The following is an 18,311-nucleotide window of genomic DNA, read 5'->3' as shown; positions in this document are numbered from 1 at the left end:
TCTGACGGCGACGGCATATATATAACTCACACTCATGCAAACGAATTTTCTTAGTGCCACACTAAAACGCTATGAATTGTGCGTTAGACTTCGGGGTGTCAATAAAATATAGATTTATAACGCGCAGCACATTTCGGTTGCCGTAATTACGGCGCCTCTCCCTCTAACTTAGAGTAAGAAAACAGACACAAAACAGATATTATCTTTGAATTCTGGAATTCTAGGATCAACTACAATCGGAGTTTGCGTCCTCTGTGCGTGAATACTCTTTCTAAAGTTTTTTCCTCCTTTCTTTATTTTAACGTGCTGATCTGGATAAAAAAGTAAAAACAAATACAACATCTCATTTATAAGAACTCATTTTAAGGCAAGCATTGATGCGAGTTTAATGCGCTCTTCACTGTCGCAAAACCTGGGAACCCTACATCTGATGCTCCATGCAGAAGAATGTGTGTATGTATGCAACTGCTTTAACATCGACTTCTAGTCAATGCGAGCATGACATTTGAAGTGGCCGAGAATATAAAGCGTGTTGCATGTTTATACATAACTAATGCTCAGGCTCTGTTGCATCAGCACATCTCTCCATATCCCATCGTTTATAGATGCGTAGCAGGTTCTGCCGATATACGCGTTCCTCACAGGCCTCTTGTGAGGGGTTTTTCATCTAGAATTTTTACCCACGACAGGCACCGCAAGGCAGCAATGGAACTCATTAAGTACGTTGTGCGAGGGCAGAGACGCGTATTCAAATGATTTGATATAGCTGAAAGATTTCCGCAAGTGCCCTCATTCACCGTATGTTGCTTCTGGCGCCTTCTTGTGCTGAGCCAGTATACGTAACCCCGGTAAATGAGAGAGACGTGGTCCAAAACACACGAACGAAATTCGCTGTCAACTAAAGCTTCCAAAGCAGCGTCCATTTCGTGGGATTTTATCACTGTGCATTTTTATCCCTCAGTCTTTTCGCACGTAATCGTAATGGTCTCAATTTCTAACAACGCTTTTAGCACCGCAGGCCTGTGAGCGAAATCATTCTATCGACTGGGCTCGGTGTAGAGAAACGTAACCTCTGTGTGGCTGCAGGTTTCTTCTGTTTGGTGTCAGCTATGCCAAGCGCTGTCCTGTGCTCAGTGCCGCGTTGCTTAAGCAGACATTAAACAGCACGTAGAGCGTGACAGAATTGAGACGGATCATTTTTGTCCGTCACACCCTTTCCGTGCTTGATGACAGCTTCTTCAGAAGTCATCAGAGTGTCAACGTGCAGCAAGCCAAAATACAAGAAAAGCCCTGAAACAATGAAGTGGCTTTTTCAGCGTAATACATGCGCATCATTCGCAAGGCTTGAGACAACAATACGCTTATAGGGAGGCCACATCAGTACTGGGCGATATTAGCTCGAATTGACGCGATTGGGAAAAAAGTTTTAGGACCTAATTATTAATAACAGTTTTCACAAAATAACCTTATGAAGGCAGTGCCAACAACACTCTAATTCCTTTCGCAGGCTAAACCCATTCTTTTTCAAGAGCGCCTACCATTACTCTATGAGCTGTGCCCTTACACCATCTCTAACAAAGAGCAGTACCGAATTTCAAACCACGCGCACAAGCTTCTTGTTGCACTTCGTAGTATTATGAGAATCGATCAGTGTAATATAACGTCTTCTGTGTTTGCCTAGGTCCTTTAAGGTCTATATTCTGTAAACGCTCATCGCAAGCTTGGCGGAGGCCATCGGTGGTTATTGTTTCCAGAAGGGCGAGTTATTGCGGGGCACAACCATGCTTGGCATTTGCATTGGCGCGTTCCACCACGACCTTTGCTAGAAGCTGCTTGTAACAGAGTGCCTTTGGCTGAAGCAGCGGGAGACATCACCATATGCCACGACACTACTGAATGAACACTTTTCTAAATTCATACCACTCTGTTACCATGGCCTGCTACGACCTGCAGCAACGTGTCCACCTTTCAAGCGGTCTTAGTCATCTACCATGGTTCTCTTGTCGGGAATTAACGAGGGAAAGAAATCGTTACGCTAGCATCATACACTGCAGCGAAGACCACTTTCTTTCATTAACGCTTCCATTTCAATACCCTAAAGGTAGGAGTGTCTAGAAGTACACATATGTGCGCACCAGGCGGAAAAAGAAATCACCAAGCAGTCAGTACGTCACTCGGAGTCACCCTCTACCGCTCACACAGGAGCTGATGAGCACCACCTCCGCAGAGAGCCGTCCGAAACGTCGAAGATGAGCACATGTGACATCTACCCAGCCAAGAGGGATGCTTCACTCGAGGTCACCCTCTTCTTCCTCGGAGCTAGTAATCATCATTTCCATGTCCGAAGATCTGTACCCTCTCACGCGTACGTGCTTCTTCGCGGCGGGACGCTTGTGCGGAGGTCGCTGTTGTTGCTGGTGCTGTGGTGCCTGTACCTTTCCTGCAGCTGGAAGCTGCTGGGGCTGATGTTGTTGCTGTTGAGCTTGTCCATGCGCTGAAGTGACGGTGCCACCTTCCATAAAGGAGGTCTGTTGCACGTGATTCGTGACCGGGAGTGGAGCTGCTGCGCCGTCTTGAAGCCTGTAGGTCTGATACTCCTTGGCCGGAGGGTCCTGCATCAGTATATTCGCCTCGCTCTCGAATGGCTTGTAGTCGTAGATGTGTCGCAGCGACATAAGCAGCGGGCAGTAGAGAAGATTAGACAGGGCTATGAAGATGTTGAGCGCCGTAAATCCAATGCTCTCGACAATACCGCCAGCGATGATGGGGCCGATGGCGTACGCCAGCGAGTACGAGATATCAGCGATGGCGTAAATGGAACCGTAGACAGACACGTAACGCACGTCCACCAGGTATCCCAGTGTGGGCAGCAAGGAGGTGTCGACCTGGGCGATGCCGAAACAGATGCCCGAGAGTGGTATGATGAGCACCCAGTAGGAGCGGGCGAAGGGCACGATGAAGCTGCTGAGCCCTTCCAGCGCCAGGCCGAAGCAAGCGATAGCCCATTGGTATTGTGGGTACTGGCGTGCCATGCGCACTGTCAAGTAAACGCCCGCAACGTGCGGGAAGAAAGCCGGCAACCAGATGAGACCAATCTGCCAGTCGTCCACGTGCATATTATCCTTCATCCAGATAGAGATCGTTGGTTCGAGGAAGGCGAGTGACACGTTGGACATCATTAGTGCACCGGCGGCCACTGCGATGTACGGGTCGATGAACAGGCGCCAGATGGGGGTGCCGGCAGGCCGTTCGACGCCCATTGCACGCATCTGCTGCTTGACTGGTTGCATTACGAACAGCAGGAGGATGCCGTCGACGAGCGAGACCAGAGAGAGGATGATAAAGGGAACCTCTTTTCCTGCGAATTCGTAGAGGAGACCACCGAATGGCGGGGCGACGAGGCAGCCAAAGGAGATGAAAGCCAGGGCTATGCCAAGCGCTTTGGTTCGTTCAGACTCCTCAGTGAATCGATCAGCAATCATAGCGAGCCCAGAGGTGTCCGCGAAAGCAGAGCCAACACCCTGGAGGCTTCTGGCAAAGAACAGCACGCCGTAGCTCTTGCCGCAGGCAAATATAGCCGTGGACAGAAACATGATACTGAGGCCGAACATCATGGGAATGTCGTAGCCAATCCTGTCGATTAGGGCCCCCGAAAAGGGGTTGATAAACAGCTGAACAATGGCCTTGGAGGCGAAGAGGACGCCGACCGCCGACTCTTCGCCTTCGTAGACAATGTGGCCCCCCGTGCGACGCCACTCCGTGCGGTTGGTGACCACGCCGTTCACGGTGGCGTTCACCACATAGGAGGACATGTTGCCTCCCTCGGTGTGCGTGTACCAGGCTTCGATGCTGCGCAGGTACTGCGGGATGATGGGTACGATGACCATGTACAGCATGTTGTCCAGCAGCAGGGCCACGCACACAATGATGAGGATGAGCCGCCTCTGGCTCTTGGGCTCCTCGATTTTGTCGTTGATCCGGCGCCATAGCTGCGACGTGTCTTGGTTGATGATAGGCAAGACCGCCATGGCTGCTGCTGGCCGTGCCCGCGGGAGCCGCCCGTGCAGCAGCCACCGCCTCAGCCGCCGCCCTCCGCCTCGGCTGCTCCCTTGGGGACAGAGACGGGACAGACAGAGACAGACATGAGGGCCTCGGCACGGGCCAGGAGGGACGTCTACAGCACCAGGTGGAGGGCGGCGTGGCGCGGCGGCGGCCTGCGGGCGATCCCCGAGGCTCGACGAGCGTTTGCGCCTCCTCACTTAGCGTTAAGGCCTGCGCGGCGTGAAACACCGCAGCCATCGGGGACAGCTTGCCAGGGCCCAGCCAAGCCGCCCTCTCTCTTGTGCACTGTGACAAGAACACTACAAAGCACACTGCACTGGGATTCGCGCCGATACCACAAAGGAGGCCACATTCCGCAGCAGGTGCACCGAACGTAGCTACGTGAGCGAGTTGAATAATATGCTGCATCATACGCACTCTGCTACGAGGCACTTGACGCTACTACGAGGGGAATGCTACCTTTTTTTCTTTAAATCGCAATAATCATGGCAGTCACTCCATCAATGATCCCGGTATATCCCGGGAAACGCGACATGTAACCTACGGTTTTGAACGTGTTTTGTTTTGGGCAAACTATACTCCATAGCCATAAAAAATGCGCGATCCCACACAGGGATGAATAAGAGACGGCGTGATTTGACCTGCAACGTAGCAGTATTTCTTTCGCACATTCATCGCAGAGATATATATAAGGCGGCGATAGCCTATCTGGCCGTGAGCCTCGATCTGACATTCGTTACAAGTGGCTGAGTCGCAAGTGCACAGGAGAGTGCAATAAAATGATAAATAAATGTCTGTTTTGAATGTGACCCCATAGGGAGAAGCTCGGGATAGCTTAAATAACTAATCCCTCCGAGATTATTGTGCTCCAGATCAGCATGATTCGGCTTTCACAAATTCCACCATTTGACACACGTAACACGGTGACGGTGTCGTCACCTGACCTATGCAGGATCGCCGTAGCCGATGTTTATCCCTTGCACAACTACCATGGTTCAGCAGGAAATGAACAGTTCCAAAAGCTCATTTTTCTCCTGCAACCTCCCTAGATACTTTCGAATGTAAATATATAATCACCTGGAGACGCAATTGCGCGCAGGAAACCTTCTTGCGAATCTGTTAATACTTGTTGCGCCCCTTGTCGACCACGCTGAATGAAATACAGCGAACGGCCACGAACGGAACGATTGACTCATTAAGTGGCTCTTCCATGTCACACCCGCCCCATCCCTCTCTGAAGAGTTAAAAGAAATAGAACACAAAGATCCGAGCACGGTTACGAACGAGATCGAAATCCGACCAGAGGCAATCCAAATTAAAAGCGCCCCTAAAGCACCACGCAGGCACACGGCAGAAGCATTCCGGCCCAGCACATGAGAAACCGGAAGGACTCGCCAGTCACGCGTTAGTATACGAGGCCCGCCGGCGCGTAGATTCCTCCCCCAACCTTCAATGCTTTCCCCAAAGTGCTTGTGGGGTACCGTTTTCGCCCTGAATTTGTTCACTCGAGCTGTAGCGGCGTCCCTCTCCATCCGCATTAAATATTCAGCAGCTCATGGAGGGAGCGAGTGGGAGCCTCGGTCGGTCGCTCCTTAATAGGCTAAATTAGTCCCCAACGTAGCAGCCCTGTCCCTCAGGAAGAGCAGTTTTGTGCGAGCATCCTGTGAGCGCGTGGGGCATGGCCCAGAATCGCGGGATTGGAGCAACAACGCTCGCTCCTCATCGAATTTGGCTTAACCAAAGCACAGAAAAAATTGGACCCAACCCTCTTCATTCTTGAGCTTTTTTTTTTCCTTTTTTTTACGAAATGGGCAGCTACGCGTTAGCAGAAAATAGGAAGAAAGCCGTGTGTCGTGTCCGCATCAAGTGGCGACTTCCTCTTGAAACACGGTTTCACAGTGTGGTGCACCGCTTTTAAAAGGCGAATTTTAAGAGAATGTTCAAATAAAAGCAGTTTTAGAAACGCGTCCTGAATAACAAACCGGATCGCTTAAAGGATGTAGGACCGTTGTAGGCTTGGAATAGGCGAGAGTATGCTATACCATCAAGTGATATAGTGATAATAATTCTTGGGGTTTTACGCTCCAAAATTACGATATGATTATGAGGCACAGCGTAGGGGGGGGGGGGGAGGTTCTGAATTAATTTTGACTTCCTGGGGTAACTTAACGGTGTCACTATACCTGGTCGTCGACAGTCATTCGACGGTACTTGCCTACAACAAAACCTTACTGTGCTCATTTCTGACACACAGGATGCTACTCTATCAGCGGAAGTGCATTATCGAAACAAAAATGAATGTGATTGTTCTGATAACGCAACTCGACAGCTGCACATTTGCACGTTGCTACGATTTTTTTTCGATCACAAGAAAAAAAAAAGCCCTTCAGTAAGCCTGTATTGAACCAACATTTCAGAAATAGAGAGATACCCCATTGTATTGAAGACAAATAATTTCTTCAAGCTAAAATAACTTCATGAAAATAGGTGAAACATAATCGATAATCGGAGTCATAGAAGCGCACAGAATATACCCCTAAATAGCTCTGTGGTTCAACTTACGAGATGTATTTCAGTATTGTATATCAACACTGTAGCACAATTAAGATTTCCTTTTATCTTTTCCTATATACGTTCCCTGCTGATATACATGTACTATCGTGAGCAATATGCGAATGTGACGTACGACTACGAATGTGACGTACTGAATTTCCAGAGATGCCTATTCGCTTGAGCATTCAGTGTCATGAACACCTTCGCGCTTGCCAACTGCGTTTTGCCGCTACGACCTTTAAAGGGTAATTTCGGTGTTCCAGCTCATATTGCTCACGACTATACACACAGATTCTATAGCCCAAAGGCAAAATCCGTACCCACGATAAGGAAAGTTTGTGACTCGAAATAACTCCCAAGGGTGACATTTCTGGAGAAAAAATGTTTTTTCCTTTCTTTACCTGTGCCTACAATTTCATTTCTGCCTGCAAAGCTATATTCTGCATCAGCCGCGTTTATCGTGTAAGCACACTGGTCCCACCCCCTCACGCTTTGGCTTTGCCTTTTGGCCGTCTCTCGGCGCTCGATGGCTCAAAACGCGAGGATGCATTTAGAACTCCAGCGGCCTGATCAATCCATGGCGTGACCGCAGTACCTCGCCCAGTAGACGAAGAAACGTCCTCAGCCGACGTGCAATCGACTGCGGAGCGCCCCTCGTTTTCCTCATGCATCGCGTATGAAGTGGCATTGATTGGTCGGTAAACACAAGAGCGCCCCGATTCCCCCTCCCTTACATGTCGACCACCTCCTCCTCCCCTTACATCACGCCAGAAGCGGTTTCTCTTCCCTCACACTCTCCATTCTCTCTCTCTCTCTCTCATGCGTCGATTCGTCTGCAGTGTCGCCCCTCCAGACGCCATTTGCCTACATTACAGCCGTCAGTGCATGGAGCGCATAACGTCTGTCACATGTCGCCCTCGAGGCTATTTGGTGACACTTTCACTGTAAGAACGAACGACGTCAAGCACTCTCGCTAAAAAAGAAAAAAAAAAGCCCTCGAACGTTTTGTGCTGAAACTTCATTGCCTATGTAGCGACAGTGAACAAAGGAAAAATGGTTGGAAAAAAGTTAGCTGCTAAAGCTGCTGTGAATGGCTGTCCAGACACGAATTCGGTAATGACATGCGCATTCGTCTATATGATTGCGTGCTACTTCGCGCTGTGTAGCATTAGGTACCTGGTGGAAGACGCGAAATTCTGTTTTAGAAGCTGAGAGGAGTTCCCGCAGATTCGGCTACCTACACCCTCGACCACCTTCTTTCAAATCAATATTAGGCCTACTGTTCTACGCGAATAACAGTAGAGACTACCGGGACGCATAGATGACGTGCATGCGCGTTCGCTGTCCCACACTCGAGAGACATAGGGGGTTAGTAAAAACTGATTTCCATAAGCTCTGTCTGAGGACTAACCTGCAGCGTTTCTGCTGTATTTGGCTTGGTCATTACGGCGTGATCAACTCGACCATGCCTTGAACGTGGTCGGGGGGCTAGAAGCAAGATGTGAGACTGCGCTAGTCGGCATTCTATTTCGGTATGACCAGCGCAAGAAGGCACACACATCCTAGTATACAGTGGAATATAAAGCGCTAGTCATTGTCGCTCCTTTTAGTTTCTGTTTCCTTTGTTGCGCAGGTCATATCAAAACGGGGAATCAGTCCGGCAGCCACTCCTCGTAGGAGTCACAGGTTGGTGTGTATTCGTGCATTTCGACAGATTCGGCTAAATGCTCGCATGACTGCCCGAGAAATCCCACATTAAGATTGCATATGGTTCGGGAAGCCGCCATGTATCTTACCAATAGGCTTTCTTGGCTGTACTTGTATCTATGTTACTCGAAGACGGTTCAGTAGCTTTGCACGTCACCACTACCTGTCCCTTCATCGGGATAGATAGTGGTGACTTTATTGCGAGTCTATGAGCAGTAGACGCCACCCCCCCCCTTCAAAAAAAAAGAAAGAGAAAAAAAGAACATGGCCTGTTTTCAGAACCCCGCTGATGTTATTCAAGGTGATCGCAGGCAAGGTGGCCAGGTAATTACAAAGTGCTCTAACGGTGAAAAAAGCGAAGTCTGCCCAATCTTCGCGTCCGTACTTTGTTTCATGTTCGCACCATGTTTTCAAGTTGTATCATTAATACCTTGATCAATCAATCAATCAATCAATCAATCAATCAATCAATCAATCAATCAATCAATCAATCAATCAATCAATCAATCAATCAATCAATCAATCAATCAATCAATCGACCATTTCTGGACGCACCTAGCCAAAGCAGCAACAATTGAAAGTGATTGTACCTTCTGGATTTCAGAATCCCTTGTGTACAACTGCAGCCCCTTAGTCGTACAAGTTGCCCAAGCACAATCAATGCAACTACGCTCACACTCACCACTCATTGCTGTGCAATTCTCTACTTGTTGAGAGCGCAGAAATATAGCGATCAGTATAGTTCTTTTGGGTGTGAAGGAAATGAAGGAATTTGCCAATGTTTATCTGGCTTCCAACGTGGCTGCCTTCGGTCTAATAAATATGGCTGGCATACGAAGAGCATAACACAGCACTCAGCAGGACAGGTTGCCATGTAGGCCGTCCTCTATATATGATCACGAAGCGTTTAACGTTTACCGTAACTAGGACACGGGCGCAGCTTCTCTGTGTCCAGATATGCTTCAGTATGAAGGCTCAGGGGCTGCCATGAAGGCTCACCTCTCATTAGCGAAACTCCTATTTCAGAAGAACTATTTCTTAATTGGGGTAATTAGCTACAGGTGGCCGTAGGTACGGTTAATTGTGGACAATATTTAGATAAGAGAACCTTAATTTTTCTTGGTGAATACGAGCCCCTGAGCACTAGTTACGGTACCACATTTATGGTTGACTAACAGGGTTCATGAAAGCTCGTACCAGGGGCGTAGCCAAGGGGGGGGGGATTCAACGCACCCCCCCCCCCCCCCGAAAATTTCAATTTTGCTTGCGTATATATACACGCATGCAAACGCAAGCACGAACATACATAAAGTATGGTTACCCCCCCCCTTCCCCCCCAAAAAAAAAATCTGGCTACGCCCCTGGCTCATACACGTGTCGCAGCGCACGCACGGTATAGTACTGACACAGCGAAAGCTTCGTCAACGAACTGCGGCACGTCTAAATTTACATTTGGCGGGCACGAGGCACGCGAGGTGGAAACCTAAAATATAAGCCTGCATAAAGATTCATATAACTGCTGCACCTTATGCATATTATGCAAACGATATCAACTATGGTGATCGTCTTCGTCGCAGCAGTAATGTGAACGTTCATACGATAACGCTATCAAAAAGTATTTCTTCTCGGGGCGTGCTTGCTTCTGTGCGTTTTATTCTGTCGACTTGGTGCCGTCCGTAATATCGTCGTCTCTTTGAGTGCCATTGTCCACGTGGCGTGAGTGCTTCAAAAAATCGATCAGTCGCACTACGGCACGCAAGTCCACGAGGCCCCGTTGTTCGCGTCATGCGGAGCTCGAAAGCGCCGTGCTCTATAGAGCGACTACTCACTAGGACACTGGTAGTGCGAGATTAGAATATCCTGCAATTTTATTGACACCACATGTAAATGTCGTATAGCGGTGCCTCTCCGGCGCGAAAAAGGTGGTACACGAGTTGGGATTTCGTAAATTCTTAGGAATAAACAAATCGGAGGCCGCAATGCCTGTGCATGATGGTATACTACTATATGAACTCCTGCTATCACGTTAGTGCTCATGATATCCAGTCACTTTGTGAACGTACAAATACCTATAGGCTTTAGTCGAACTGAGCTTAGCGGCAGATAAAGTAAATTATTTAGACGTCATGGTATACGTGCACCAAGCTACTGTCTTTAATCTTCCTCTTCGTTATCGTCCACGTTGTCAGGGCTCATTCTCTAAAGGGAACGCCTTTTGTTAAAAAATCATCGTCGTCTTCATCATCATCATCAAGTTGATGCCCGATGCAGGACGAAGTATTCTTCAACAATCTCTAATGGTCCCTCTTTTGCACGAGCTGATTCCGCCTCACGCCTAGAAACTCCTTAATTTTATCACGCCATGTAATTAATTATGTGCCGTCCTCGACTGCGTTTCCTTTGCCTGGACACCATTTCCGTTACTCTAAAGATCAGTACTTGTTCGCCCTACGCATTACCCTGCCTCCAGCTTCATATCTTTTTCTCAATGTTAACTGTTAGAAAAACGGCTACCCCTTTTTGTTCTCAAATCCGCAACGCTGTCTACCTGTTTATGTAATGCTATTTTTCAGTTCATTTTAGTTATTGTAATGTTATTTTTTTAGTTAGCATATTTAGTTCCATCGCTCATTGCGCTCTCCTTAACTTCTTCTCAAGTTCCTTTGGTAAACTATACGTTTCCTGCATTTCATATGTGATGCGACTCATTTTTATTCTTCTGTAACTTGCTTTCTCGTATAACTCTTTGACCTATGTTGTATAACTCTTGCGAAAATTCTTGAGACGGATTGTCACTCATGAATTCTTGTCCTCTTGCCAGAATATTAAGCATTACCTCTCTCTTTTCTGCACACTAATATATAACCCTACTTTTGCATTTTCTTGGCTTAACTCTTCAGTCATTTGTTCGTCCCCTGCAATGGTATTTGCCATGAATCCTCGCTCCTTTTTCATGACTCAGGAAGCCGATGTTATCGATTAATAAACAACAATGGAGCAAATATATTCGTTTTTCACATTTGGCTTAAAATTGTTGAGCAAGGACATGTGCGCAGCAGGAGCGGATGGGGTGCTTAGGTTTCTGATACAAGCTTTATGTTCTCTGCCCTTTATATGAGCAACTATTTATATAAAGCATCGCATATACTTTCACCAATTAACATTAGAAAAAAAATCATTGAGGCATTTTCATCATCAGTCTGTTTCTTTTCCTTTTTTTTTTTGCTACGTAGACCACGTTTGTATGCTTTTTTTCTTTTTGTTCCTTAAAAGCACAACAAAGAAAATACGAAAAGACAAATGCAAAATCAAGGAATGTAACTGCGACTCCTGTCAACGCATGTTTAATCTCCATTCGTAATAAAGCGATCGAGGCTATTTAGGCACTCAGGCCTTGAACCGCGTCTTGTATCCTTGCCCGCGACGGTAAGCAAAGCGAACAGTATAAATAGTAAACAAATAACACTGAAAAAAAAAAAACAGCTAGGAATCAAATAATTGCGCCTACGAGACTACAAATTTCCAAACTTTCGTAAATGAAGCTGCATCGGTGCCCGTGTGACGGGGAAGCGGCTGAATAGTTCAGATTGCCTCAACGTCATTAGTTCGTTACTCGAATAGCCTTCGGTCGACCTTGCTCCATTCCTTAATTCTCGGCGGGCTCGAGAATCCGCGCCTGTGTAGACGCTGTTGTATGTACACTCTCAGAGCAGCGAACTAAGAACGACCGTCGGTTGCGTATACGTGATGGTATACGCGGCCTTTCTCCCCGCGCTATATGGCTGTTATCCGACGTGCCCGCGTATCGTGCTACGAGCCCGCGTGCGGGGCACTCGCGCACGTTTAGATATTGCGGTCACGTTTCGGTTAAGTATATATCGCCGGAAGGAGCTCTCTCTTTTTTTCTCTCTGCCACACCACGCGTCCCTTTTTTGCCCTAGGCGTTGTGCGAGCACGGAGAGTTTTGAACCGTGCGGGGGCTCCAGCCGAGGAGGGAACCCTCCTGCCCTGCCCCTCGTATTTCCGAACTGCGCGAATCCGTCAGGCGGTTGTGTACGAACATGCGGGCGCAGGAGTGGAAGTACAGCGATTCCATGTGGACTGCGTCCCGCCCGACGGTTCAAACCAAATTTCGCAACAAGGAGAGAAGGAGGGGGTGTTTCTCGGATGCGGGTAATTATAGAGACGTTTACCTGCACGAATGCTTGGCGTGCTACTGTAGGCGAGATGGGTGAATCGTGCGAACCAAGACTAAGCACGTGGGCACGCGAACATAACGCACGCAAGCAATTACAGCGGCAGTTAAGTGACAAGCATGATAGAGACCAGTGACTCAGGAACACTGAGTCACTGGTCACATTGCAGAGTTTCCCGTTTAACCGAAAACCCTGCAATGAACGCCGTTCCACGGCCTGGGCCCATATCGTTGAAACTCGACAGATTAATATTTGCGCCCGCCAGTGGGCTCCGATCAAAAGGATCGTAAGAGAGGCGAGAGAGAGATATCGTGCGTTCTCCAACAACCTCGGGGAGCGGCTGCTCCTACAAGCACCCTTGTGGCACAGCGCCGTGGTGGAGCAGGAACCATCGAAATTCTCGTGCCAAGACTTGTCAACTACTGTTGCCGCCTCAGACTCACTACATTAAATATTATTGATCGACAAGAAATTCAGCAACGTCATCGTTCTTTCGCGTGTCAACTCCACGTCAGGCCCGAGCACTTAGGATAAACCATCGGATAAACTCAGAAATTACACAGAAATGGACTCCCCAGAGCTGGACATAACACGAAGACCAGCTATATCCTCTGCGTTTGTTATCCGCCGCCAAAAAAGAAAACACAAGCACTACTTGTCCCGACGTCCGAGCTGCGGTGGTGCAGAGGATCTCGAAATTCCTTTGTTTTATTCCTAATTTTTATGAGCTAATAAGGGATGACACGTAAGCTATCAAGTCGGTTGCGGATGGTTTGGGCATATTTGCGATGTTCTGCTCGCCTAAATCTTAGACAACGCGAGACGTCGCATGAAAAGCGTAAAATAAAGCTATATTGATCATGCACACGTCCACATGCAGCGCGGCTGCCTCGCCAATATTTAGAGGTAAATCCCTGACGCGGGGAAGAGAAAAAGAAGAAAACTCACATTAGGCGTCAACAGCTGTTCGTTCGAGTCAGTTTCGAGTGGGGTGGCCGTGGTAGAATTGCCAATACAGTTACATAAATATAGTAGCAAATCTAGCCCGCATTGAAGAACATTTTTTACGCAATAGTATCTCCTCATGACCCGTTATTTCAGCGCCCGCAACTTAAGCTAGTTTACGATCACCAATAATACACGGCACTAACGAGAGAGATAGTCACCTAATACGGCAAGCGATGACTGCGGAGAAGCCGCTGCGTGGCTGGATTATCGTTTTGCTATAATTGCGATAGTAACACCGCCACAAACAGAAATCAAATGACCAACTTTACTTCCCCAAACTAAGCTTTATACGATGACGACTTTCTTGTGAGGGGAAAAAAAAGAAAGAACACGCAGTTTAGAGTACTGAAAGCACCAGAAAATCGGCACAAAGTGTGATAAACACGAAACGCGTCGTAACGATACCGAATTGCCTTCTCCGAATCTTTGCTCGCGCAACCTTCTACGAGCTCTCCTGTATACGAGTTTCGGGCCATAAAGCGCCTCGTCTCTCCAACTCCAACTCCCCCTCTCCCCCTTACCCGGCGCTCCAAGGTCACTGCCACCGAGACGTAAAACGAAGTCATCGAAGAGTTATATACCCTTTGCAAACCCTACACACACACGCTCAGGCGCCACATTTTTTGCACAAACTTACGTGTGCAGGAAGAGCTTATATGTGCAAATGTCAGAACGTCCTTTCCGTTTATGCGCCCAGCGATTGCTTACATGCCCGAAAAAAAAATAAAGAACCAAAAATAAAACCGAAATATAGAATGCCGCTGGCGCATCGGGGTAGAGCCTGTCTACGTGTTCGCGTCTGCAGCGGCCTCCCGAGCAGCTGAGCGTTTTTGGCACGCACCCGCACTTCGAGTCCGCGATCACGCTCGTGCGATCCTCATCATTTTCTCAAATCCCTCATCGTTTATTTTTTTTTCTTTCTTTCCCATCTCTCTCTTTCTCCCTCTATGTTTTCATCCATTTTTGTTTCATCCCCAGTCCGCCCCTTAGCTTGTACTTCCTTTTGTTTTTTCGGGCATGCAGAGACAGTGAGTCGGGAGAGAGGAGAGACGCGTATAGACATATAACGCGAGCTGTCTGCCGTTTGTTCGTGCTTATTCCCTCCTCTTCCTGTTCCAGTCCGCTCGCGTCTGAACACGGACGATCCACGAGCGGTGTCTGCGTCGGACGTGCCTCGAGGCACTGCTGCGTTTGTGCCTCAAGTTCGACGCAGTATATAGCGTTTCCCTTCCTGGCACAACATCCCTCTATTCCCCGTCTCCTCCGTCGACGCGTCGCCCGGTGGTCGTGAAGCGTCTGAGCGCCGCAGACGTTGTTTCGCCGCAGCAGCGCGCCTTTGTGTGCGTCGGATGTTGGAACATTCTATGTTGGCACACGCAGTTGTGTCTGTCACTGTTGCTCGCTCCCGTCTACTTTCACGTCCTCCACACCGCAATCTGTCTTCGGCGCTACGTGCGGCTCTCCTTCTCGATTTATTTAGCCTTAGAAGAACAAACCGTTACGAGCTTATTCCCCCCTGCAAGGGCTTGTAGCTTGTCTTTTATTTGTAATGTTTATTTTTAAATTGTGTTCTGTCCTACCCAAGTCGTCATCGCAGAAAAAAATTCTGCCATTTTCGAGGCCTTGCGTGTACCAGGCGCAGCCCTCTTACACTCTTATAAAGCTAGAGGAAGCGCCCGTTACAAGGGAAAACAACCGATACCTCACAACTTCTTGCAAACTAACCTTCGAGAAGGGTGTAAATCTTCCGCACAACGTCTTGCAATGTTATGCATATCTCGGCGTCACATGTTTTGGCGCTTTTTAGGAGCGAAGCTCCTTAGGCCCGCACCCCGCCGTCGCCGTTGAAGCTCCCTTCTCTTAAAGGCCAACTCCGGCGATTTTTCGAGGTCGACGGATCTCAATGAAATTCGCTGGGTACGTTCCTTTGCACGTTTCCGTCATTTATGCCAAATTACAAGCTTGAGACATGGGCAGATTGTTTGCAAATGAATTTCAAAGATTGTCTGCAAACGCCCTCCTGGCTTCCCACAATTATTGGCAACATTGCGTCTGTGACGTCAGTATTGGGAAGGCGGCGGAAGTGACGCAGCCGAGGGCACCGCTTCTTCGGCGCTTCGGCCGCTACAGCGAGCGTCTGCTGTGCACAAGGCGACAGACAGCATTGGTTTGGCCGGCGCTTCGCTGGTCGTCCCGGCTGTCACAGTTTTCATACCCCGCGCCGGCGTGACCAGCATGCCTTGCACGACTTCCGGTTCGTTCGTAACAACGTGTACGTCATACGTAGACAGCACACTCGGTTGGGTTTCGGTTTCGGTGTTGCGCTTTTTTGCTTATTTAAAATTATTCTCCAATTTGCTTAGTATTTCTGCTATCGGGCCCGTAACAGGAGCGTCTCAGGAACATAAAAGCACCATTACTTTGTCATGGCCAAAAAATCGCCGGAGTTGGCCTTTAAGCATCGCTTTGGGTTGCAGTGGCCGGTGTTCTAAGAGGAAATGTTTAGGCCTGCAGTGGTTTGGTTCTAGCGCACCAGAAATTCGAGGTTAAAAGAAATAAGCTCTCTGCACAACTGGTTCTAATGGTCGTCTTCACTTTCACCACCTTTATCGTGGATTGTGAAATGACAACCATCATTCTAGCGCACTACGGGCGCTTTGTCGAAGGTATATAGTAGCAGACGCTCTCCCCACCCGGCGCCGGCGCAAGAAGACAAACGCTGCGCGCGCCGAACGCCGTTCCGTCGCCGCCACATCACCACCCGCACCCCTCTCACACCTGTCTCCCTCTCCCTGCGCTGCGCACGCCGCACTCACTCGCTCAGTCGTTCTCGCCACCGAGCGCAGCAGGTGCTCTCCCCACCCGCTCCCCATCCTACCGCCATCATGAAAGCCAGCAGCGAGATCAGGCGCATAGTCGTTTGCGTCCCATTTTAAGGAGCTTCGCTCATGGGTTGTATTCGTACACGGAACAACTGCTAGCTTTTGTTTAGAAAGACCGTGATTGGCTGGTTTCCCGTAATGCGCGAGCGGTCGGGCTTTGCTGGTACCTGCTTTTGTGAGCTACTCCATGTCCACTGCGCGCACGAGCTGCTTTGTGAACACATTTGTGGCTACGCCGAAGTGTCGATTGTACTGAGCAAACTTTAATGATTCAAATCATGGAGCTGCCTGCTTGGGAGAGTAAAGCCCAGGCTAATTCTGCCGCGAAGCGTAATCTTTCAACCAGATGCACAGAGAAATGACTTTTTAGAAAAATTTGACATTGAAATAACGGCAATAAATGACGTCATTGCTAAATAAAAAATTGGCAAGGCTTTTATATCAATAAAGAGGATACGGAAGGATGATCATGCACCTATATCAGCATCATGCTCAGAAGAAATCTGCCTAGCAGCTATACTGCAGTGCTTCTACAAGTATGCGTCGTGGCTCCCACGCTGCTGAATGTGTCGCTAATTGTGGTAAGAAGAACACCGGCTTGAGTAGGCAAAGGTCAAGCTATTCTTGCTCTGTCTGTCATACGCAACGATAACGGCATCACAATGATGGATTCCTCTAGATGAGGTGAACAAAGGATCTTAGAATAACAGAGAGCTGAGCTAGTTGGTAAGTATTCATTCTAAAAAGACAGGGCATGCAAACACGGACACAAGAAAGAAGTCAGGACACCACAAACGCCGACTAACAACTGAAGAGAAGCACAACGGCTGAAAAGAAAGAAGGCACGAAAACTTATCTGCGCATGCCCATGCAACAGGCGAACGCGAGCCAACCGTCGATTAACTTGCATAAACATGAAATCAAATGCCTTAACAGTTTTCTTCCACGTAGACCGCCACGCGTGCCCGATTGATAAGTTCGCCTGTTGCATGGGCATGCGCAGATAAGTTTTCGTGCCTTCTTTCTTTTCAGCCGTTGTGCTTCTCTTCAGTTGTTAGTCGGCGTTTGTGGTGTCCTGACTTCTTTCTTGTGTCCGTGTTTGCACGCCCTGTCTTTTTAGAATGAACAAAGGATATTTACACGTAAATAATGAGCGTACAAGCTAGGAGCTCTACACCGTTGAAAAAGCGCCAAAAGAAAATAACGAAAGGCGACATTAACTTCGGTGTACCACATCTGCCTTAAGAAGCTGCATCTCGCCGTTGCCGTTTTTCTATCGCGAGCATTCAGCTTATTCAGGGCGGCGATTTTCCTCTCGGTTTGTTCTATCGCCGATGACCTTGCCAATTACTACGACAACGAACCGAGACAGGCTACGCAAACTTGGTAGCCCCACTGCTTCCTGCCGAAAGTGAGTACACAAGCCTTCCGAGCAGCAAGAACTCGACCGACGTGCAGGAGGCCAGCACCAATGAACCAAGCAGCCGGGAGAGTCGGGCCGAACCAGAAACGAGCCGATTGCCGGGAAAGGAAGAAGGGCCACTCAGTTCTTGCTCGATCCGCGCTGGAGAGAGCGCGCCGCACCATCGATGCGGGTCACGCGGTGCGAGCGCGAGGGGAAGTCGCCGGATTTTTCCACCCGCACTCCCTATTGCTCTTGCGGCTCACACACATACGGGCCGCTTGTCCCTCCCCCACGGTTCCTTCTCTTGTACGAACACACGAGCGCACATACACCGCCGAAGCCCCCCTAATCTAATTTAGCGCCTTGTCTACGGCCGCACATTGCGTGGCCGCGTACGCAAGACAGGAACAGCTTTACCAAACCGCCACCAGCGCACTTTCCTCTGGCGTCATCGCGTTCCCTTGCCCCGCACGCCCACGCTGTTCCTCTTCCCCTGCC

General features: G+C 48.7%; 1 protein-coding gene across 1 annotated transcript in view; it reads right to left on the bottom strand.

The window, feature by feature from the left end:
* Positions 1 to 202: 202 nt before the first annotated feature.
* Positions 203 to 18,311, bottom strand: part of LOC119396500 (vesicular acetylcholine transporter) — a 42,004-nt gene continuing 23,895 nt past the window's right edge. Inside the window, exon 2 of the mRNA XM_037663753.2 lies at positions 203 to 4,108. Coding sequence (XP_037519681.1) covers positions 2,289 to 4,028 — 1,740 coding nt within the window. The 5' untranslated portion in view covers positions 4,029 to 4,108 and the 3' untranslated portion in view covers positions 203 to 2,288. The remainder of the gene's footprint in view (positions 4,109 to 18,311) is intronic.

The sequence above is a fragment of the Rhipicephalus sanguineus genome, chromosome 1, assembly GCF_013339695.2.
Source record: "Rhipicephalus sanguineus isolate Rsan-2018 chromosome 1, BIME_Rsan_1.4, whole genome shotgun sequence".
Classification (NCBI taxonomy): Eukaryota; Metazoa; Arthropoda; class Arachnida; order Ixodida; family Ixodidae; genus Rhipicephalus; species Rhipicephalus sanguineus.
Note: the sequence above shows the minus strand (reverse complement) of the source record. Positions and strands in the feature narration are given on the sequence as shown.